General features: G+C 36.7%; 1 protein-coding gene across 11 annotated transcripts in view; it reads right to left on the bottom strand.

Moving 5' to 3' along the window:
- PTPRM (protein tyrosine phosphatase receptor type M) overlaps positions 1-25,896 on the bottom strand; it is a 454,976-nt gene that overhangs the window by 159,962 nt on the left and 269,118 nt on the right. For 7 of the 11 annotated variants that reach the window (XM_072327944.1, XM_072327945.1, XM_072327947.1 and 4 more), the window contains 3 exons: positions 12,282-12,555; positions 11,140-11,176; positions 7,396-7,470 (listed from right to left, as the gene is read on the bottom strand). In XM_072327944.1, the coding sequence (XP_072184045.1) occupies positions 7,396-7,470; positions 11,140-11,176; positions 12,282-12,555 (386 nt within the window). The remainder of the gene's footprint in view (positions 1-7,395; positions 7,471-11,139; positions 11,177-12,281; positions 12,556-25,896) is intronic. The other 4 variants (XM_072327951.1, XM_072327955.1, XM_072327952.1 and 1 more) reach the window with 1 other exon arrangement.

Here is a 25,896-nt window from a genome sequence, read left to right as displayed (position 1 = left end):
GGACAAAAGAGCACATCCTTTTCTTAAAAACAAAAACAAAAAACCCATTGTTTTGAGAAAAGAACATTTGTTGGAGGAACTGGAAAAGAGAATCAGCACAAGAAAGGAAAAATAATTCCACAGAACTCTATATCTGTCTATGCACCAATACAGAATAGAGCATTTACAGTATTGCCAGTAAGAAAACTGTCTAAACCAAAGCAGCTTTAGATGAACCAAGATCAGGGTTCATCAACAGGAACACAAATAGACCAGGCTTCCTCTGAAGGATCATCACTAATTTACATTTCATTTTTCATCTATTTCCTGTAGGTTTTAACAGCTACAGAAAAACATCCAACTGTCACACTTGATTAAGAATGCCTTAAATAGTCATTTTTCCTCTTCATTCCTTTTCATATCACTTTTAATTAGCAACACACTTAGTCATAAACAGAAGCTGTCTAATTCAATGGAAAATGCAAAATATGCCCTGTTTGCTTTAGAAAGGTTTCATGTTTGGTTCCGACCAATGATTTGCACTTTTTAGCTCTGATCCCCCTGTGTTTCTCATGTTAACTCAAAAGATGAAAGCAGAGCTTTCTGTTTACAAAAAAAAACTTCCCAGTGGTCAGCAATAACAGAAAAATCAGATGAGCAGAAGGACATGAAAGTTCAAAGTGTTGAAAAAAAAAATGAAGTCTTAAAAATACACACAGAATTTGAACATCTCTCTCAGAGCTCTAAAATCCTTTTCTCTTGTAGACAAGCTTACATTACAGCAGAAAACAATGTTTTCAATGCAATGTGTGGAAAAGTAGGTGTTGAAATCCCATCAATAACTAGTCGTGGCTAGGATGGTGTTGAGATATTACGCCAAGCAGACAAACATAGCTTAGGTATTCATTGAATAGGTTATTTCAAGGAATATAAAAACTGAGTGAGTTAGTGGAACACTATTTTGCCCAGAGTAGTATGTTCTATTCTGCCTTCTGATAAAAGCTGACTGTATTACTCTTCTCTTTACTACACAACCCTACTTAACTGCAGCACATTCTAATATTATTCTATTCTTTAGCAGAGATATAATCCACGTAATATTGCATTACACTTTTGATAACTCTCCAGTGATACAAACATCAGATTTTTAGTACTTGCAAACAAGTGATTTTACCCCAAACAAGGCCCCCACACTTTCTTTCAAATTAAAATTCAAATTGCTTAGCCTTTTATGAATATAGTCAATAACTACAGATGGGAAACACTGAAATTTGTAAGTTTTTTTTTTTTTTTTCCCCGGTTACTAATTATCTCTCTGAGTTTCTCTCTTCCCTTGTCTCTCCTTAATTTTTCATTGTGGTACATGCAAAACAGTTCTGCTTTGAATGTAAAAAAATCAGAGACCTCTTTTTTTTTTTTTTGTACTCAAATGAAATAGTACACCACATCGCATAGAAGCACGTTATAAAAAGTTAATAATTACTATCTTTGTTTCATATTTTCTGTTTCTCTGTCAATTGTTGATGTTGAAATGTTTTGGAATAAGTTTAATATTGACCAACACTGCACAGATAGCAGAGATTCCTTAAATTTGTCAAAAGTTTAACTCTGTCATTTTATTCACACAGTTATTTTTATTATTGATCTTTGTTTCCATTCTCTGTAATGAGATTAAGGAAAGTGCCCCCTGCTCCAACCTCAAACAGCCTCAAAAATATTCTGATGCAGAATGTGATGACACATAGCTGAGCAAATAGATTATTTTTCCTGCTAGGATGAATTGAACAGACTCATCTTTAGCAGCTGAAGTTAAACCTCATTTCAGTCTCTTCACTGAAGAGACACTTGATGCTGACACCTGGCATAATGCTCTTCTCAGCTATGGACTGGGACACTTACATTTCCTAGTCAGCTAGTTGTCTTCTTGAGGGATTTAATAAGATCATGCCATGACTATTAACTCTGTGATACCTACCTGTTTAAGGAATAAAAGATAAACTCGAGTCTCTACAGTGTACACCTTAGCTATTTATGCTACTTAGTCCTTCCTAAGGGATAACAAAGGATTACTTTCTTGTAGGTCATGGGATTTACTCTTGCTATTCCTGCTCTGGGTCTGTAACATCCATGACCCTGGTACAGTGCCAAGGTAGCTTATGAATACAGATCTCCTCGGCAAGCCATAAGCGTGTATATGTGTGTGTATATATATATATATATATATATATATATATATATATAATATATATATACACACACACACACACAGCCAACTAATGCCCTGCAACCCCCAAGCAGCAGCTGGGCCCCAGCCAACTCTCCACAGCTTTATGGCCTTCTGTGTGGTGTCATGTGGTACAGAATGTTCCCCCATCCTAGTTCTGTCCTGTCCCAAATAAGTGACCAAACATCTGTTTGATATTAATGTTGTCTAGGCTGAAACCAGGACAAGATAACAGAATTACCCTCAGCATAACTATTTTGCTTCAGCTCCTTTTTAACTACTCTAAGGAAACTGTACTTACACTTAAAATCTGAGGTGTTTTGGATGTACTCTTAAAAACAGAAAACCTGACATTAGACTCAGTAATGTACTAGGCAAGAGAAAAAGAAGAAAAGAACCAGTAGTTCACATGGCAGTCCTGTATCCTCTTAACAGTTTCTTCTAACTATACTGTTTTATAGATGAAACTGTCATTGCAAAGATGACAAATCTAACAAATAAAAGAACAAAAAAGGGCAATAAATCACAAGTGACACTCCAGCCCACTGGAATGCACTCAGCCACTGCAGCAGAATGTAGGAAGTTTTCCACTCACTTTACATTCTGCCCATCAGAGTGGGAGGTCTCCACACAACTAGTAAAAGAAATGCTGGGGCTACAATATAACAACAAGCTTGGAGTTTCACTTATGAGAGTCAGTTCACTTAGCTTTCTGCCATTAAGCCACAATGGCACCATACTTCACACCAAAGTGGCTTTGCTTTACACCATACAGGTGTTTACTCTCCCTTTGATAACTACACACAGCTCCCACTGATGTCAGCTACATTCAGAAGTATCGACAGAAGAAGAATATGCTAAAACTGTGGACTCAACCAGAAGAAATGCCTGCATACACCCTTCTTATTACGACTAGGTAGCATTGTCAACTAGGAGTTCGTGGTGTCTCCATTACTCAAAGCAGCACTTTGCATTTCCACACATCAAAATACATCTAAGTCAATGCAACAACGTACAGGATTGAGTAAAAGGAATGTGGATGCCTGTCCAGTCCATGTGGCTGTTGAACAAACTAAATAAGCAGAAAGAGTCCTTCTCAAGTTCACGCTTCTATTTTTGTGCTAATAAATTGCTTTTAGTAATGCTGAGAGTAATAAATCCAAAGTCCTTTAACATAAAAAAAAACAAAAAAAAACCAACAAGTTTTTTACTTTTATACTGGAATGGCTGGTAAAGGAACCTGACCCAGACAGTGACAGATATTACAAATTAAAATCACATCTGAAGAAATCTGCACATTTCATTATGCAGCTAAGTTCATAACCGAAGAGAAACCCACTGGAACTATTTTTATGATTCTTCTTTAGCATGGCATGCAAGGTAAAATTCACCTGAGCTTTAGTAGAATTACTACCATAAAAAAAAAAAATAATGCTTTTCATCCTTAAGTATCAGTCATTTTACAAGATTTCTGACATATCTTATTGTATCTGATCTGTACCAAGAATTTTATCTATGAAGACTGTACAATACAGAACTCCCACTTCCAGCTGCATGTGTAATTAACAATGGGTAGTAAAAAGGGCGTTCTATGGAAATCAGTCTTAATAACATCTAGCAAAGTGGTGGCTGCTCCACTAAATCACAAATGGAAATACTTTAATTTAAATATAAGTAGCTCAGACATATTTCAACAATTAAGAAAATGCCTGAAAGAATGAACATCCTAATCACAATTCCAAGCATGGTATTTTATCAGAATGCAGACAGAATAAAATAGACGAGGGCCAAGTGAATACCAAATATGGCCAATTTAAGCCTATTACATGAAATGTCTCTTTAAAAATAGTGAAGCAAAATTCAGACGCTTTCAGGCTTCCTTGGGAACACAGATTTGTTATTCAACTTGAAGTCCAAGATCACAATCACTTTCAAGTGATAACTTCCTGAAAAAACCTATAAATGCTTTCAAATTGTACTGTAAAACTGTATTAACTGTATTTGCTTGTGCAAACATGGAGACTGCACCACAAGGACCATTATGCTTCACGTACATACAGCCTTTTCCCTTGGCCGAGAAATGATAAAAACCTCCCCTTGCCAGAAACTCCAAAGGAGTAATGAAGCAAGGAGTGGCTGTAGAGATATTTATGGCAAATAGCAGGTAATCCCATGGCTGGAAGACATTTCTATATGGAAATGAGGGAGAAAGGAAAGACAGAGGAACTAATGCATTTGTTTATAAACTTATTTACGAGTAAGTGCCAGAATGAGTTGATGGAGACTGCGCGTGTGAGTTGGCTTGAAAGCTGAACTGTTTTAATGCAGCTTTCTGAAGAGGAAGAACTTCCAAAAAAAGTAAAAATGCTCAAGAACACAGACAAGATCTTAAACTTCTGTTATGCAAGAAGCACCAACTTCCCCCCAGAAAGAAAAAAGAAAACCCCAACCTCCTGACTGCAAATTACCTATCTCCTAAACTCCTAAAAGATAAACGTAATTTCTCGATTGCAAATGAGATTACTTTGGTGTTCAGCAGATAAGTAAGGAAAAGGCATTAAGTAGAAAATGCTCTGCAATGTTATTTAACAGCTACACCTGTTAACCTTGTGATAACAATGGCTGGCAATAGCCCTGTGACTTCCACATAAAGAAGCCCTTTTACACATAGATCCTTTCCACTGCTTGAGAGTCTGTAGGAGAGAACTGGAGGGAGAATAAACTCAATTCCCTGTTTACTCATGCCTGCCCCAGTTCCTGTGCATCTCCTTTAAGAAAATCTTTAGGTTCATCAAGGCACTGCAGGTACCATGACTGCCTTACTACCCTAAGGGCTCCTACACAGTCTCTCTCTAGGAAAGCATTAATTCCTCTTACTGCCACAGAAACCACATGGGCAGGGCATAAGGGTTTACACACCCTATTGTGGCAACTGAGAAGGAAGATTAAGGTTCTTCCATTTTCACCTCACAGTCTTTATAGAATGAGAGCTTATAAAAACAAAACAAAACAACAACAAACAAACAAACAAAAAAAAAAACAAACGGGGGAATTACTTCAGAATCTTTTTCATACATTTCAAAGACAGCCACAAATTCTGTTTGTAGATATCATTGGCTACTTTGCCCATATATAACTAATTTCTGGTTTTAATACTAGAATGTGATGGAAAGTACAGCAATAGTAGCAGGATAACACAATCCTAGGCTGCAGCAAATGAGAACAAGCCCAGATGCAGCAGCTATGAACTCAGAAACAAAAGAAGAAAAACTGCTTACCTTTAGAATACCTCAGGTAGGCAGGAATCTCCAGCAAAAAACACCCTCGCCTCCATTGCCAACCTTTAAATGAGACCTGGGAAGGGGTGGATCCTGGTTCCACCCCTTCCAGTCACTCAGGTTCATGCAATGAGCTCCCCTGGGTTGGCCCTGCCTTCTCATCAGGTCCTCAATCAATGGTTCAGGCCATGACTTAGTATTTCCACTACACTGGCAAAGCATTTATTTATGTAAGAAAAAAAAAAGTATAAAGTTACAGATCTGATAGACAATATGAATGCCCAAACTATGCACCACCAGCAACAAAGCAACCAATGCTTTGCTATATGTTAGCTATGATGTTTATTAGCTATATCTCTGTTCTCCCATTGTTAATTACAGTAGATATTTTCCCATGCAGAACAGATTGGTCCTCTGGAGGTCCCTGCAGTTACTCAGTTCTGCATTAAAACAAATTAAAAAAAAAGGCAAAAGAAAGAAATGAATAACATTTATTTCTCCATCTGGAAATATATATATATTTATTTGAATTCTGAGATGAGGAAATAAAAATTGCTGAAGTTCAAGAGATGCTGTTTGTCTACTCAAAGCCTTACTTGTACTTGCAGGTAAAACACTGAGATACATAAATGCATGTGGACAGAGTTTCTGACAGACCACTAACAAGAACAAGCTAGTACTTCCTAGCATAATACATCCATTATTCTGGTTAGCTCTTATGTGATTACATAATATGAATTTACACACAACCTGTCCTGATTGACACAGTAACTTGGACATTATGTATTTTAGCTTTGTTTTATATAACATGTACTACAGCACTAAAATCTATTGTAGGCATGCCACTAATCCTCTTTTCTTTGGCTGAATCATTTACCTGTCTCTTGTTGACCATAGGAGAATCCAGATGCTATGGATCTGAACTCCCACTGACCCTAAGGCACCCCAGCAGCAATATTTACACACTACAGCAATATTTACACACTACCCAAGTATGCTAGTGTTCCTGAAAAAGGCAATGATTTCATCACCTCCTAAATGCTGACAGACTAGGGCTATCTTCTCCTCTTGCATTTTCCAAACTCACCTTAGGTTTTAGTTATTTGTTTAGTGCATTTTCCTTCTGTTAAAAAATAAAAGGTTTTGCACATTTATTTCCCAGAAAAATGAATATTTTCCTCGAGTATGTAAAGATTTCAGTACATCCTGAACTGGCCTTCAAGCCACACTCAGCCCAGTAATTGTCTCACTTTGGCACTGAGCTTTTGTGACAATTAGATCTGGAAACCTCACAGTTCTGTTCATTTTCACATCTCACACCTTAGGTTATTTTAAGACTTGAACTCATGACATAACGAGGGAATCAGTTTTACTTCTTTTTAAATTTTACGCATTTTGAAATGTTGCCAGAATATCTGACCTTCCCAACACACCGCGGGAAAAAATAAAATGACAAACATTAATGCAAGGTCTTTGTTCTAATTTATGCATGCACTTTGTGAACCTTAAATCAATGACTTAGACAAACTAGTGTCTTGGTCTAATAACAAAAAACAAACAAACAAATAAATAAAAAGCAAGGACACAGGTAGATATCTGTATTTAAACTATGACTGAATTTACAAATGGAGTGAGGCTAGATCTCTTCACATTAGGCTTGAAAGAACATTCCACAGATCACACACATAATGGAAACATGCAGTGGAGTTGTACATACGGCCATGCGTGTGTGCGTTTCGGTGCCAAGCATTCAATTTAATTTAATGGAGCTGAAGAAAAACTTATAAACAAAAAGGAAGTTTTAACACAGAAAACTATTTACGAGAAGAGAATGAAAAAATCATTAGGGAAAAGGAGCCAAAGAAAAGGAGACAAGAATGGGCATGATGACTTGTCTATACTTGAACTTCTGACCTGTTAGTTGGTCGTCGCCTGCAGCAGGGGCGATGCGAATGTATGGTGTTGTAAGCTGAGTCACGATTATCGCAGCTAAGGCAAAGGAAGATTTCCAGGTCAGCATGCATGAGGGAAAAAAAAGCCAGACTGAAGCTAGGCCAGCAAGAAGAATCTTGGTCAATAGTTTATTGTCTGAATTTCTTATAAACAAAAAAGAAAAGGAAAAAAAAAAAAACAACAAAAAAACAAACCAAACAAACCCACAAACAACAGCGCAAGTTTCTTTTCATCTTCAGTTGTTAGTTTGGTTATTGTGGATTAATGAGCTTTTGTAAATGACTTTCCAGAAGAGGACTCAAAGCACATTATTTACATAAAATGTGTTTGAGGAAACTGGAGACTGTTAGGCTCCGCTGGTTGCAGCACTGGGCTTTCTAAGTGAAAGGCTACTGCCTATTCAGATTACTCCGGTCTTAGCTTCCCTGTGTAATTTGTACTCATTTCACATTTTATTATCTCATTTTATTATATCATATTTTTCTTATGATTTCTTGTTAGGATAATTTTCACATAAATGCTCTTGAGCTACCTTAGATTCATTTTTATTGTACCTACTCTCTGTCTCTGCTCTGGAAATGGACACACTACCCATACACTTAACTTTCAATGTTCAAAGAAGGACCATTGACACTTATCAGCTTTGAGTTAGGTATGTTTTTAGCTGACAGAGGTCCGAGCTTTACTTGAGCTCATGTTCTGCCACTACAACAAGAAAAAGCTGAAAAACTCAGATTCCCTGTGGGCTCCAAGTACCCTGATTTTTTTTGTCTGAGTTGTAACAGTCCTTGACTGTTACAGATAAGTATTAGCATGGCTTGCAGTAATAAGAACTTGTACTTCTTTATTTGCCATTATGATTGCCTCTAAATGGTTAAGCACACTATGATACCTATGTATTAAGGAATATAAAAAAAAAAATTAAAAGGTCAGATCCAACATGATGCAGCTGGAGAATGATGCAAAGCAAAAATATTGGAAAATTAAGGAGAAAATTATATGAAAGATCACTAATTTACATAGAACAGCCTGGGTGCTATTAGAAATGTGGCAACGAGTGAGGAAAATAGATCATCTACCATCTGCAGACAATTAAACTCAAAACTGCTGCTGCATAATATTTTGAAATATCCCTCTGCAACACTGAAACACAGTGTTGATAGTAGCTGCTAGAGTACTGGAGTACTGTTGCTATTGGATTTAAAATATTATAATATTCTTTTCTCTCTCATAATTAATGAAAGCCTTCCAATGCCACAAAATTTGAACAATAATGTCTCCCTCTTGAGAACTGGAATCCTAGGAGATAGCCAAGATGTCTCTATCCAGAAAGAGTTGTAAGTCATATCAGGAAATATAGTCTTAATATAAATCACAAAACACCATAAAGTTGATAGCAATAAAGTTGGAAGGGTTCTGGACTGCTTTCAAGTTCGTCTGCTGAGATTTCACAACCATTTAGCTTGAAGAAAGAGTACATATATGAAAGCCATATTTCAAACAAAATACGACAACCTTTATCACCACTGGTATGAAAATTTCTTCCCAATTTTTGTTTGTTTGTTTGTTTAATTATCTTGTCGAAAGTAATGGGAGTGGAAACCCTGCAGTCTCCACATTTGTATATACACCAAATACTCACAGAGTTCCTTGAAGGCTTTCTCTACAGACAACAGAAGAAGAGAACAGAAGATTCTACATCACAAGAGAACGCTGTCTGATTCTTCTCCAAGCAAAGACAGTGGCAAAGGTTCTCTCTGACTTCAGCAGAAGGTGAAGGAGAACAAAATCCAATATTCTGATCCTAAATTACAATTGCTGGAATCAAGATTTTTATATGATCTCAAAAAAGGTGGTGTTTGGGGGGGAAATGCAGACATGTGGGCTGCAAATGGGATAGGACAGTTCTCTGTTTTGTCTCAGTGCAGTGTGGTGACTTCTGACCTACAGAAAGTAAGAAGACTGCTTTTCTCCTTAGCTCTACTGGATCTAAACAGGAAAAACTATTTGTACAGACATGTATAATTAATCTCATATCACAGTTGGTCACAGTCTACATTTTAGTTTTCAAAAAATAATGTAGTTTGAATATATAATAGAGATTCTAGATTTGTAGCACAGTGATCAGTGCTTTTCAGCAGGCCTTCTGGAAAATTTTGCACCAGGGACTATAAATGCCTTTGAGGACACTTCTGACTTCCAAATTCTCACAATAACCCCTTGTACTACTTCACAGGCTGCACAAAGGTATTATGAACAATTCTGAAACCAGCTTTCAAAGCAAAAAAAGTACAGAGATTTGTTTAAAATAAAAGCTGCAGTTCTCATATCTCTATTGTCAGATGTGCTACCTTGTTGCTATGGAAGCTATTCCCATCCATGAAGTCACCGTCACTTCTCAAATGAGAGAGTAAGGTTTTTCAGTCAGTCAAGTAATTGAAATAGTTGAGCATCCATTAGATGTTAGGACTACAAATCTTCAAATAATCTAAAACCCATTCCCCTAATCACCTATTACGATTTGCGAGGCAATGTAATCTGTTCCTGGCAACATCAAAACTCCCAGAAAACAGTACAGGATTTCATTTTAACCTTATATTAATATCTTTTATATTTTATTAGGCTTTAGTGAAGATATTTGAAAGTTTGATATGGTATAGTAATCAGACAGTAAACTGGAAATAAAAATTCTTCCTTTGTTTCTTTGGGGGAAAAAAAAAGGAAGAGTTTGAAGAGATATGAAAAGCGTATTTTTCATATAGGGAAAGAGGCAACCATGTGCTAACATTTCATTTATTTTTCAGTAATGAGATTCTAATCCATCATGATTAGATATATTGGACATGGTGGAACCACAAAGTCTGTATGGAAACAGAATCATGGTGAAGCCAGCTATGTTGAGAATAGCCGCTATGAGATACGACAAAGAATTGTTTGTGTCACACTCTTACCAGGTGCCCAAACTGCAAGGAAGTATTAACTGCTTCTCTTTAGCAGTAGTTCCTTTCATTTTCCTCTACTGCAACCTCCACATAATCATATTATCACAGCATCTCTTTTCCATGCAATTGCAAGTTGGCAATAGCTAGAGGTACATAGAAGATGAGACTACAAAGATAATCACAAACAAGTCCTGGCCTTCAAAGTTAGATACATGAGCAATACATTTGCCAATCCTCTTTGGGGATCAAACTCATAGCTAGCACTGCCTCGACCATACCATCTTGCTCACAAATGGCAGTAAGATGTGCTGACGTTCCAATAAATAGAGCTATTCTATGCCATGAAAATGAAGAACACGATATCTCCACTCTTCTTTTGCAAAGCAATAAAGATAATTGCTTATGAGGAAGGGGTGATTTTTCACTAATACATATGCAACTACTTTGCACTCAGCAATTGGCAATTTTACAAGTCTATTATGTATAAAAATGTCCAGAACATTGAGAGATCATATAAAAACCCCCAGAGTATATTTAAGAGAACGTGTTCAAGTAAACAACTAGAAATTAGTAGCATGTTTATTATTAAGAACAAACAAACAAACAAACTTCCTAAATCTCAGCTAGAGACACAAATGAATCTTTTAAAATTCTGTGATAGATTTAATGATGTCTTTTAGCAACATAAAACACTTCTGGAAGACCAAGTGAAGGAAAGGTCAACAGTCTGACTTATAGAATACATCACATAATATGAACATACCTTTTGTGGCTACCCTGACGCAGTCAATTTTGGTTTCCTGTGTAAAATAAAGAGGAAAAAGGTCACATCTCGTGTTTCTAAGCAGAGAAAGCCATCCATGTTTCTACTCTTAAAAAGCATTGATACAATGAGAGAAAAGTGTTTATTTATTGCTCTTTGTTACATATTTAACTCGTTATGAAGGAACTCCAATAGTATGGACAAACACTGCTTTGCTATGTTACTCAGGCAGTTCAGTTAGTCAAGAAGACAGGCGCATGATTCACAAAAGCACAGGCAAGTGTTCAGCTTTTTCACTTTGGTTACTTAATGACCTTGGGAGATTTTTTTTCTTACAGGTAAGTATAATTCTAAGCATCATGCTAGACAATTTTAGAAAGAAAAAATAATCGATAGCGTTTCACATTTCGGCACTGTCAGTGCAATGTGAAAGAGGGACCATTATGGTTTCTGGCAGAAAACATTTCCAGGCTGTCAGCACAGACAGCCAAAGCTTATCAAGAATTGAAGGGCTCTGGGTTGGTCTGTCCAGGAAATGAAAAACAATTCCAGGAAGAATTAGCCTGATGAAACATGATCTCTGAAGGCCTTTTTACACACTTTCATTCCAGCTCCATCTAGTTATTTTTCTTTTACCGATTGCAGAAAGGAAAAGAATAAAGATTATTTCTAATTCAGCCAGGGCAACCAAATGAGAAAGTGTGAGTTGAACGCATTATAAACTAAGGTAATGGGATTGGACAAGCCAAGACAGATGTGCTAAAAGCCACAATCAAGTTTGGCTTAAATTAAACAAAAGGAATCACAGTGCTCCTTTTATCTTTGAAGTGGGAAAACAAAAACAAAAACAAAAAAGATGAAAAGCCAATAAATTAGGCTCATTGGACAGCTTTTAGATAATGACAAAATGGCAACGCACTACTTTGTTTACTCGCTATTGACAAAATGTGCTGTTTTCTCCTCCTCTTTCTGCAACCTTTAATCATTAAGCTATACCAGGTCAGGAAAACTGTTATTTTAAAAATTCGATGTGTTAAATTTCACAGTTACTCCATTTTCTCATTAGCAATTACATCTTGGTAGTTGGTGCCAAGTATCTATTTACACACACTGTATAAAACCACACCTGTCATAAGACTTACCCCATTGGCTCTGCTAGCAGCTTGAAAATAGATGCTGTAGCTCTTATGAGGAAGAAGAGGAGTGTTCCAGAAGCCACTGTAGGTTTTGTTATCACCAATAGTAAAAGGCTGAGCAGCTTGTAAGCCATTGGCAGGAAACTCTGCAGCGAAGTAGTACCGGGAATTCAAAAGTGAGGCATTCTGGAAATGAATGGGCACTGGGTAGCACTTCAGGATCTCAGTTGTCTTTTTGGTCCTCCGAGGGCGTTCCTCTTCAACAACTATTTGGTAGACACTAGGAGCGTAGAAAGGAAAAAAGAAAAAGACCCATATGGGTTATTGTAACACTTGGGCAGTCAATTCTTTCTGAGACCTTAATGTCGCATACTAGTATTTATGGAAGAAAAAAAAATAAACACCACCACCACCACCAACAGCCTGTAAAAAGTAAACAAAATGGGAAGAAAGTGTCATTTTGTCATTTTGGTATTCAGGCAAACCAATTTATGGTACAGATTCACGCTTTCAGATAAATTAATTTTGTTTTAGAAAAATAAAATTAGCCACATACATCATCGCTTTTCATTCAGGAAATTCATGGAACACTTTCTTGCTTGAACTCTTGTACAGAAAAAGCTTCCTTGATTAGTACTAAAACATAGAATTAAGTATTATTTTGTTCAAAGAAATAAGTGTAAAGCTATAGATACTGTCTTCTACCCTGTTTATCTTGCCTAAGTGAAATTAAATGAGTAGTTAGATAAAAATGAAGAAATGAATTACAAAGAGACAGGGAACAGTATCTGCTTAACTGTTGACATCATAACTATTTATAAAAGCATACGTTAAGTAAATTACAGTCTTTTAAAATTTTGGTGGTATATCAACTGTAACTGAGCGAGGATGAACTACTTTTTGACAGATGTTATTTTCACTCAGCAAAGCACTTTTAATACATCTTAGGGATAATCTTGTTCTTACGCATTTCTGCATTCTGCAAAGCAATTCAGGCTATAGTTGCAGGTTTTGCTGTACTGGACCTACAGGGAGTAGCCCATTCCTCTCCACTGTAAAGGTGCAGTGGACATTCAAGCAGGAATAAAGAAACTCTGATTTCTGCTGTATATGCAAACAGCAAAATCATTATACCCTCACAGTTGCTGTAAAAAGTCTGAGTCAGTGCTTTCAGATTTGTGAAGTGGGACATCCATGTCTCTAAAGAGGACTTGCTTGCAACTTTATTGCTTCACTGGGGATCAGTGATTCTTAATCATTATTTTTCTTCTGAAATCTTGAATACAAGTAAGCAAGTCAGTATGGGTAACAAATGTTAAAGAGACAATGTGTCTACTTTTCTTCATGCCATCTACTTCTAATAACAACCTACAGTATTTGAAGTTGATAATTTATAACCAGCAGTAATCTCTGCATAGGATTCCTTTAACAGACAATAGTCACACAGTCTTCTGACATGTTGTTCCCACTCCACCATCTGTAGGTAGGTCCTTGTGTTTAATAAAGCCTGCTGAAAGCACAGGAACAGTTAGGCTGGGCTTCTGTGGTCAGTTCAGACAACAGAGGACTTCTCTTGTCTGCCTGAATTAGATCTTTACTGTTTAGACACTTTAAGTGTCTTTTTGATGATGTCTAAACAGCTCTGAAATCCCATTAAAGTCAGCAGGGTGCAAGTCAGTACAGGCAGCAGATTTTTATAGACTTTCAGGTCAACTGAATTGCTTTCTGGGCTCTTACTGACTACAGTAACACATCTAAAAATTTGCAACAGGACACCTAATTTTGGATTTTTAAATAGGAAAAAGAAGCCCATGCAGAAATCTATCTATGCTTAAGTAAAGTCAGGTACAGCCATAGAGACAAACAAGTACCTTGAGGGTCCACTTGAAGACCACTGTTGGTACATTCCCTGGAAAATGAAGTCTACATTTTCAGCAGAAAGGTTTTCATTAGTTGATTAATTCCATACAAAGCAGTAAGTGAAGGTCAATACATAGAAGCCTGTCCATGGTCCAAATCAACAGCTGACAATTTTAGAACAAAAAGTAGCTCAGAAGAGTGATTCCAGGCTACTTTGAAGAATGACTGCTAACTCCATTAACTAATTGTTAAAACTAATGTTAACTAATTGTAAAACAACTGTTAACTAATTACAGTGAATCTACAGTAAATACTATTTGAGAATTGAAAAGGAATATTGGGGAAAAAAAAAAAAAAGTAGAGAATAATATAAACATATGCTCTTGCAAGGTATAAAACTGGACACACCTACTAAACACCACAGCAAAAATAAGAATCCCTTGTTCTCACTAAAACACGGATAGTAAATCAAGTTTTGGATTTGGCTATCAGCCCTCAGGAGAGCTGTCACCTTTTTTCTTGCATCAGGCCTAAATATAAGAAGGATCTCGGACCATGCTAGGTAATAAGACTTGTTTCACTATCAGTTGAAATGAGCATTCTTTTCATTTTTCACTCAGAGATTACACCTAAAGATTGTAGACCTTTTAGAAACAAATCTGTCATTAAAACACTGCTTTTCCTCTTGCAAATTCATATTGGTTATACTGCATGCACTACTCCAGTGTATATTACATTTTAAATGCATGCCATCTATTCATCTTCAGAAACATTAAAGAAAGAGATAAGTTGACTGGAGCAATTTCAAACTCAAGATGTCTTTTCATCCTTACTCCACAAGACAAATTAGATTTGCAAGCATCTAGACCTCAAATCTATTTGCTCTTTAATAATTTAAGTACTAAAAGGTCAAGCAGCTCTTTTCTGTTCCCTTTTATCAAAGTCCAAGTGCTAATGAAAAACAACTAAATCCTATCTGCTGCCCATTTTCCACACTGTTGTTGCTCCAATGTAAATTAACACATTATAAGTACCTGGGTCAATGGAAACTCAACAGAACTTTATTAATGATATGTTTCACATTTGTATAAACGAGATCATCTTGCTAACAAATGTTATAATATTAAATCAACTACAATTATTATCAAAATGTTTCACTGATTCTTATAGTTAAAATTGCTTTCTTTAATGTGTAGCTGTTTAATTGTTTATGCTGAAAAGGGTTCAAACCTAAGAAACTGTGCTAGAAATGCATCAGAACTCTACTATTCTTCAGACGTACTAGTCATATTTTCTGCTTATTTGAAGTTGCATTATTCCTTTTCCACACCTCTATATGTCAGAGGATAAAGTCTTCCCATCTGTAATAAGTATATATATATATATAAATTCTACACTGGAGAGAAAGGTGTTGAAAGTGTATCAGCTATTGGTAGGAATTATACTGAACTTTCTGGAGGAAAGAAATGTAATTTGGGTTTAATTTACATTATACAATTCTACTGCAGAATTCCAATGTTTTGGAAATTGAACACAAAATCTACTTCTATCCTGACTGAAATTTAGAGCTACATCAAAAATGAAACACATGGCAATACTGTAAACTTAGGATTCAGACATTTCAAATGTTGGGGCAAAAAGCATGGACAAGCTAAAAAAGGTGCAATTTTTGAACTGCTTTTTATTTTAACAATTCCAAAATGGTTCCGAATTTAAATGATTATACAGAGATGCAGTTCTAAACATAATGAGGGCCATAATTTTGGTTATCAATTAGAATCATAGAATCATAGAATCACCAAGGTTGGAAAAGACTTAAAAGATCACCCAGTCCAACTGTTCACCTATTACCAATAGCTACCACTAAACCAAGTCCCTTAACACTACATCCAGTCATTCCATGAATACCCCCAGGGATGGTGACTCCACCCTGGGCAGAATTACCAGGCTTCCCAGATATTTAGTGAAACTGAGTTGCACAAATTAAAATGATCTTTCAATGGCTCCTAAATATATATATATATATATTTATTTTTATTTTTTTCAGGCAAAGCTGAAAAAAGAAAAAAGCATGAAAGAAGAAAGACGACATTCTAACAAATTAATCAAAGATACTAAAAGAATTTAGATATTAGAAAAATGAACCATGGTATCAGTCATACACTGAATCCTGACATTACTCCACATTACCAGAAGACAGCAGATCACACATTATTTAATCAAAGTCTCATTCAGAGAGATAAAGTCATTTTCCAGAGAGGTCTACTGAGTAAAAGAGTGGATTTCCAGGTTCCTAAAAACAGAAGTCCTTAAAATGGACAATCTAGGTATTTATCAGTTGAAGTCTTTGAATCTGTAAAGTTCATATATCTGCAGCTCCAGCAAAAGCAATTTTAAATTGAAAACAAAAGGAAAACAAGATTGGTTACGTTATCACTGAACATCTGCCCAATTTCTTCTCTCTTTAACGGTCTTGATGTTTAACTTAACTGGGAGCCATTTGTTGACACCAACAGGAATTTAAGAAAAAAAAAATTTCAGAAGAAAAGCGGCCCAATGGCCTGAATCTGGACTAAGGTTATCTGGATTTATTTACTGGTATTGATACAATAATTGTGTGCAAGTAAACAATTTTGTGCCTCAACTTTCCAGATGTAAGATGAGAGGGAAAGTTTCTTATTCCCTCTGGACCAGTATAACTATCAAAAACTGAAATCTCTTCAAGACCTTCTTTTCCATTATCCTTGAATGCTTTTTTTTTTTTTTTTTTTTTTTTTTTTTTTTATTCTTCTAGATAATGTACAAAGCCTGCAAAAATAAAAAATGTTAAGATCCAATAACACTGCCCAGATCAGCACTGCAAACTGCTGGACTAGTTTTGCAGACTCTGGTAACAGCGATGCTATGGAGTTTAATTTGAAGTTTTCTGCTTTTTACAATTGGTCTCTTCCTACTCTCATGAACACAAATAATTGATACACTTTATAGATCTATACATCCTGATTTTCATACTTGCTTTTTTAAAATGCCATCAGATTGAAACAATAGAATGACTTAATATACTTATCAACCATTACTTCAGTTACTTATTCCTGTAACCAACTCTACTTTATCTGCATATGCTGAACAAAGCATGCTCCAACTGCTGTCATATTCAGCACAGATGTGAAACCAGTGAACCAAATGAACAACAGTCCAGTCCCTCTGGCCAAAGTTGAATTTTGTACACTTTGTCAAAGGGGAGGGCAGACAGCGTTAAACTGTGTTTTTTTCTGCATGTCAGAGGCCAGTGTTATATTCAAGATTATCATTGATAGCTTAGAAGGACTGGGTGAAGCAATAATTGTTCCAACGGAGAATAAGACTTTGGGATAAGGGCAGTCTGAAAGAATATAGAGTGCATAGTATGCTTGGGAAGGGTGACTTTTCCTTTCCAAACATCAGATGTGGGGCAATCTCAATCCACAAGACCAGATTTAAAAAATATATATTTATTTTGTTGCATTATTTTTTTATTTTTGAAAGCAAATCAGGCAGGAAGGTTTAATCTCTACTGTCGTACAAACAGCATCCCACATTTGACACCATGGATCAACATAGTGAAATAGGAGGCACTACTTTTGGAGCAGTCCTTGTAGTTTGTATTATCACCCCACGTCAGGAGGTTTTAGGCAAACAAATGTTCACAATCTTTGGAAGGTTTCTAAGTCTGCAGGACAGTTGGTGCTTCCAGTTGTTGAAAATTAAATGGAAAGAAACCATTTAATTCTGATGATGACTGACATTATTTTCTGACTTTGCAAGCCAAGAGATAAGTCTGGTTAGCTTCTCCAAGGCAGTGTCTCTCTTCATTTTCATGAAGCACTACTACTAGCAACTGAAGTTTCCAGCCCACAGGAAAAGTCCCATATTCAAATTGCAGAGAGACACAAAACTTTCTCCACCACACTTTGAGTGAACACAAGAGGGACTAATATTAAACAGCACCTCCACTGTAGGTGCTGTTTAAGTAGCCCTATTTCTCAGATCAATCAGAACAGAAATACCTAAACAGCTGTGAAGGAAGAGATAAGACAGCTCAGATTCAGCCTCCAGAGATACAGCCAAATGTAAACACTCAGGTGTCGTAATAAAGCTTTACCTTCATAAACCCAAGTCCACTTGGGAATGGTGTCTGGTTTTTAATGAAAAACTCCTAAGCTTCTTTGTGACTACCCAACTCTTTCATATGGACAGTTTCAAAGACTGAAAAGTGAAAATTTACAAAGGGGATTTTCTGAAAAAAAAAACATCCAAGCAAATCTCTATTTAGCACTGCTGTACATATATAAAGGAAATCATGACAGGCCTCCTGTGGGGACTATTATGTCACTCAAGGGTAAAGATATTTGGCTTGTTCTTTCCTCCAAGTACAGTCACTAGGGGAGTATATGACACTGCACTAAATTCCTTGGTGAATGAAAATCATACTACACAATATCTTAGTTGCAGCAGAGACTAATATGTTCTGAAAGGGGTCACTATAAGATCATCGTGGTTTTAAATGTTTCTTCCAAACACAGAAAAAAATCTCTCGTGAATTGGACTTTCTGGGATTTAAGGGAGATGTATGAGTGTGAACTCCAAAAATTCTCAGAAGAAAACCTGCAAGTTAGAAATACAGGACAATGATATATACTCTTTCTACCTTCCAGTGGACAGATGAGTGTCACCTAATCCCAATGACAAAATCTATTTCATTTTTTTCCTTAATTCTTAGTCTACAGATTCACCATTTCAGAGAACCTAAGAACTAAGTCAGAGGTAGAGAACATCCAGCAGATCTTCAGCCCTGTAATCTAAGACAATCACGTACCATTCACAAAAGTATTGTGAATTTATTGCCTTTTCATTTAGATTTAGTTATCATAAATGACTCAAAGTGCTACTTAGAGTTGTTGGCAAATAAATCAATTTAGTTTGTGATACTTTTTTTTTTTTTTTTTTTGACTGTAAATATTTAGGAAACAGTGAATAATCTGTGTTGAATATCACAACACATAGTGTGCTGAGGATGGACTGTAGTCTTCAGCTTTCTCCAGTTCATCCTTTGCAAAATCAATACATTCAGCACACATGCTAAACTATCCTTATTCAAAGCAAATATTAGTTCATTACTAGAACAACGTAACAAAACTGATAAGAACCATTTGATCTAAACAGGTAAGTGGTGGTTAGATGAAATGCCAAAATTTACTGTGACACAAGAGACTGCTCTGTTGTAAAGTAGATTCACTGATTGCGGGGAATCAGAATCGTTCTCTTAGCCCTCCTGACCTCAGCAAATCCTACATAAATAATGATGAAAAGTCCTTCTTTCTTACTTCCCTTCTCTCTCTACCCCACCACCTCAGGTATAGAGCCATGTGGTTAATTATTAATGATTACCTAAATGCTAGTGCCCAATTAGGACTTACTTGGAAGTGATACCACCATACTGCTATACAAGCGAAGGAAAATACATGGTAGAATTAGGAAGAACAGGACAACAAGGATGCAACTGCTACACACATTTCTGCACTAAGAATTCCTTAATTCTAAGTAATTTCCCTATTCCTCTCCACGGGGCTATTTACGGCTATGTACTGTGATAACCAATATGATAACAGACAATGTATTAGTGTGCCTCCGGTGGCGCAGCGGTAGAATTCCCGTTTGCAACACCAGGGGGCCCGGGTTCGAATCCCCCCCTGTGGAGCAGGGGGTAGAAGTGCCGCTCTGCTACACAGAGGGCTCGAATCCCGGGAGTTGGACTCGATGATCTCTAAGGTCCCTTCCAACTCGCACAATACTATGATACTATGATACTATGAATGTATTAGTCGCACTCCAATGCTCTGAAGTAACAAAATCTACCTTTTCTTTCTCTTTAAGGATAAGCATATACTCCCCTTTGTCAATGTGAAGATTTATTTTCTTATTTCTTCTAATGAAATAAAATATATTCAAAATCATTGCAGGCTACAGGAAAAAACTACAATACAAATGATACATACATCCTCTCTGTGACTTGGGTTCTCCATACTTGATACTGATTCATGAATTTGGCTGCTAATTCTTCAAACTCTCAAATGTCAGGAAAATATGCAGATTTTGCAGTTTATATAGTTCTGGACAGAACAAATTGAGTGCAAAATGACAATGAAATTAAACCTACTTGTAATGGTATTTCTTCACATGGCTGCAGTGGAACAGGCTGCCTAGAAAGGTGGTGGATGTCATGTCCCTGGAGACACTTAAGGTCAGTCTGGATGGGGCTCCGAGCAACCTGATCTGCTGTAGGTATCCCCGTTCATTGCAGGGCAGTTAGACTAGATGACCTTTACAGGCCCCCTGCAACTCAAATGATTCTATGATTCTGTGTAATTTTCTACAGGTATAACTAATACAAGACAAGAGCATTTGGCTCTGCATTATTAAATACTCTCAGGCATTACCAGTGTATTTGCTAGTTGAGCAAAAGACATCTCTGATCACAGATCTCCACAAATGTGTTCCATACTGTATCAGCGAGATCTAGCTATGATGTACAGCCTGCAACTGAAAAGCTAAGGAAGGTGCCTGGAGGTACATATATATATATGTATATATATAATTTTTTTTTGTCTTCGGAACAAGAAATGTTCAGAATGAAGAGGCTGTGAGGACACATTTCAATAGTTTTAGCTTGCGGGTAGGTAACTGTGTGTGTGAAAGCAGGAAGAAAAACTGAGCAAACAAAAACAAGTAAACACTGGAAGATGCAAGTGTACAGAAGATACATATGGCGCTACATGGGAATGTAGAGAATGAAGAAACAAAAAGTAAAAGAACTGAATATACTGCAAAATGGGTATCATGTATCATTATCTTTGATAAAAAAGAAATACAAGAGTAAGAAGAAGGAAAGTTAAAATAAAAATGAAGCTAATCTAGTGGAGACAAATTTTCAGCATTGCATTTTCCAACAAGTAACATTCAGCTACTCTTTATAAATCACATGCAGTATGTTTGTAAAAGGTGGCTGATTTCATAATTATGTTAGCAAACAATCCAATTTACTTTTGTAAGATTTGGGGGAAAAACTATTTACCCTGATGCAAAATCTATTTACTATCATGATGATCTATGGAGTATTTTACGAGCTGTTCTACCTATTGGTACTAGGCTTCTCCTATATATAACTCTGGTATACACAAAATGATAGCCCTTCTAAAAGGCATGCCACTATGTTATTTTTGGCAATATAAAACTCCTCCACTGATGTTTCTTTTATGCATATGGGATAACAACACTCCATTTACACTGACCCAGCACTAGACTCTTACAATGCCATTTGAAAATAAATTAGTCTCAAATGACCTATAAATAGATTCTGACATTGCAAGTGTCAACTTGACAATGTTTGCCCAAGAACATGCCATAATCCCATCTATATTCCACATGCTGCCTGTGATACCCATCTCCCACCCTCAGTATGCTCAGCTCCTTTCAATATCTCCCAAGTATTGGCTGGAAAAGTAGAAACACATGCTGTGGCTGTTTCTGGGCTGCATATGGGCTTGCTGGTATTTGAATTGCAGTTCTCTACTGATTGAACAAATGAACTGAAACAAAGCCTATCCTTCAGCACTGATACTAATCCGGGTTTTTCCTCTGTACCTTAAGATTCTAAAATGTGATAGAAACATAACATTTATGCAACATTCATGATGTGGTTTTTTTTTGTTTGTTTGTTTTTTTGGTTTTTTTCCCAAATATGCTTGAATATTGACAAGACATTCAGAATCAATGAGGAAGGAAGGAACACAAAGATGGGAGAACAATAAAACACACAGGCCTTGTTTTCTTTGGTGTAAACTTAATTCAGTGCCATTCTTAACTTGGGTAAATTATGCAGCACACACAAGCCAAGGAGCACTCCCCTCTTTTTACCAGTAAGCAGGTTTTATTCCTACTCAGCATAAGGGCTCAGTCCCTTTAGACAGCAGATACTATTGATCTCACTCCACCAGGCTTTATGCTCTTAATTTAAAGCCCAAGTAGCAGCAACACTAACTTAAATGATGCTGGTCTAAACTGAATTAACCCAAGGCTTTGGATTCTCCAGGGCTTTGAGACAAACTCCACTGCAGAGCAGTAGAAAATGGGGATGCTCCCTACTTCTTTTGTAGCCAGTTCATAACATGGCTCGTAAATGAATAAAACACATGGAGGAATGGTGAGGACAATAATTCCACCAAAAATTTTACAGCCACATGGTTTTATGATCACCACTATTCCACATCATAACATCATGTAGTGCACTGGGAATTAAAGTGTTAATGCCCCAGTTCTGCATACCAGAGAGAAGAAACTACATTCCCCAGAAGACTGTTTGCTGTGCTGATATCATTCCTGCACAGGAGGGAACGCATATAAGGCAGTTGCGGGTCATTTGACGCTCTCTCGCTTCCCTTCAGCTATCCTCCCTGCTGCTTGACTTGACTGTCACGTCTACAACTCAGCATTAGCTGGTCAATCCCAATTCTAATTATACTGTATCATTTATCATCACATTGTTGCTGTTTTTTCCCCAAATAATCTGGGGTCCCTTGTTTTTCTATCTCTGGAGGCGTGGATTCTGAGAAATCCCTCCGAACTGCTCATCAGGGAACCGGGCCAAACCAGCCCGTAAACCATTGACACTAATATTCTGAGATCTTCTGGTGGGCATCATGAAAGGAATGTTTGAAATAGGAGTCACTCTCTGCAGACAACCACCTGTACACAAAGTTGCTTCATACGAGACTTTCCATGATTGCCTGATCCAGAAATCCACGTTGGTCTCAAACTGCATCATGCCACAGTGCAGCATGATTATCCTCTAGGTTATCCTTCTGCAGGAGTAAGACTAACATTTTCAGTAACCAGCACAGTCACCCCCTCTCTTAGCTGTCCAAAGAGACACAGCTGCTTTTCCTCAACAGCAGAGCTCTTTATTGGGGAAGAAGTCAGAGCCTGGGCTACTTCACTGTATACAAACAGATGAAAAAAAGAATCACTGCAGAGATATATTTATTTTAAGAGTATGTTCTGAGAGGTTACTTCTCCTGATATCAAAGAAACTATTTCAAGCACAGTGTGCCTGCTACACTGGCCTGCTAATGAACTGTATCTGAATTTGAGTATTTTTTTCAGCAATCACGTATCTTTAACAGGAAGAGGGAGATGGGTGAGAGGGAGAGATGCAGAAGGAAAAAGGGAGAGACAGAAAAATCTGATCATGTCTTTCTACTGGACTTCTATAAGCTCCATGTTAGCAGACACGAATAGCCCTCATTTCACAGTCATGCTTTATTCATGTTAGGGATTTTTGGCAGTATGTACATTTGTGAATGAATGTCTTCAATTATGAAGCACAGGAACTGCAAAATTTCATCAGACATTTCTTAATTTCACAAAAACAAGGTCAGATGTCCCACTTGTTCTACGGGGTTTCTGCTCTCCTTTTTATGCTTGAAAAAAATTCTAAAAACTAAAACAGTTTGTTACTTATAGACATTAACTATACTGTATATTTTACAAGGGCTGCTCCAAAAGTAGTGTCTCCCATTTTACGATGTTGCGCTACAACATCAGAGGTGGATGTTGGTGGTACGGCAGTAGAGGTTGAACCTTCCCACCAATATTCTGTTACACACTGTTGCTGTGTGACAAATGGCAGCAGAAGGGCAGTCTGACACAATTGCATCTGACATGGAAGCGCCAATGAAGAAAAGGTGTGTCACTGAATTCCTCCATGTGGATAAATGGCATCCAGTAATATTCATTGATGCTGACTGTTTATGGAGACTGAATAGTGACTGTGAGCACAGTGAGGTGGTGGGTGATGTGTTTCAGCAGTGGCAATGGCAACAATAGGTCGCCTCCACTTGTGCAGGTTTTGATGTGCATGGCATGCTGGCTTTTGCTCATCACTGACAAAAATACATAGCTAATGGTGGAGACTGTGCTGAAAAGAGTGTTATGTAGTTGTGAATTTCTCTGTCAAACAATGTTACTGTACTCATTGTACCTGCTGTAGTTTCCATGTAAATAAATAGGATTATTCCTGGAGTGACTAATGAATATGAGGCCCTAGACCATTTCTCTTCACTCAATGTGGCCCCAGCAAGCCAAAAGTCAGACATTCATGACTTAAACTGTTCATAAAAATAATAATGGAAACAGATAGCAACTGCTCTTACACAGATATTTTTTTGTTTGATGCCACGCATTTGATATAATAAATGGATGCAGTTTTGAATATTTCATTCTTGTAACTTAAATTCTCTTTGTCCTGGTTTGATCAAGATAAGATCAGTTCTAAATTGCTTTGGAATATTAGCTGGGTACCATGAATGTATTTTGTATTCTCTCAGCCATAACTCATTACAAGGTACCTGCTTGGCATCAATAAGTCAGTCTCGCTTTTGTGTGTGTACGCATGTGTGAGAGTGTGTGTGTGGCTCAATAATCTGCTGCTAGGCTATTTAGTGATAAAATCTGATATAATAAAATATTAATTACAGCTGAAAGGTTGGGTGAGAAATATGAACTCAATTACAGTCCCATTTTGTGAACAAAGGGCAGGGTGAAAAAATCCTTTAGTTATAGAGGGTTGGGATAATAACAGAACAACCAGAACATTAGACTCAAGCTGAGTACTCCCTAAAAGGCCACCTGTTATTAATCTTCACATCAGGCACAGAATTTCAAGTAAATTAGGTCAGGATGAAAGATATTTTCTGCTGATTTTTTTGGATTAACTAATTTAAGGATTTCTTTATCTGAGCATTTTTTTTTCTTTGATGTCATTGCAATTTAGTAATTAGAAATTTGTAACAAGCATAAGGACACAGCAATTATAATTAAAGGTTAGATACTATACACACTGTACAAAAGTGTCACCTTGCGTGGTACAAAAATAGATAATAACTAACAGTTGATTCTGAATGTCTTTGATTCCGTCAGATTGGCTATTTCCCATTGCCAAGCTGTTGCAGATGTGGATTCAACACCTTACAAAGCCAAGTTTTTTTTTACAAAATACACCAGCAGTGGAATATAATTATTTTAAGATTATTAATATGTTCCTGTCTTTCTGTTCTATTTACCTGAATGAGCTGAACTACTGAAGATTTAATAGAATATGACCAGATTGTAAAGAAGCACAACTGCGAGCCAAAGTTACTCCAAAACAAATATTATGACCTTGAGATCCTGCATTTAGTAGTGAATCATAAGGACTGAGCAATCTTATCTATTACTGCAGGCTAAAATGTGCCATTCAATCGTAAAATAAAATTTGCATTGTCTGAAGAACTGAATGCTTTACTTTTTAATGGTGTTTTCAGTTTCAGTGAATTTTGCTGAAACTATGACAATATATTTTGGTATCAGGCCAAAACACTTGCTTTCAGTGAGTTTACATTTATGATACTTGCAACAATCCAAGAACCATTTCAAAGCTTCTTAATCTGCTTTCTGTTCTTTGCTTAATTTCTTTTTAAAAAGAACACAGGAAAATGGTTAAGTTCATAAATACAAGGAAAGAAAAGTATCTTGGAACAGCAAGTGAGATGCTTTTATAAGCCAATATTATGCCATTTAACCAGTTTTCAGGTTGCCAAGGCCAATTTATGAAACAACTGGAAAGCATGGAATAAGGAGTAAAGTCTTGTCACAGATTAAAAGAAACTAAAGAAAGCAAAACTGTCTA

This window comes from Excalfactoria chinensis, chromosome 2, assembly GCF_039878825.1.
Source record: "Excalfactoria chinensis isolate bCotChi1 chromosome 2, bCotChi1.hap2, whole genome shotgun sequence".
NCBI classification, from domain to species: Eukaryota; Metazoa; Chordata; class Aves; order Galliformes; family Phasianidae; genus Excalfactoria; species Excalfactoria chinensis.
Note: the sequence above shows the minus strand (reverse complement) of the source record. Positions and strands in the feature narration are given on the sequence as shown.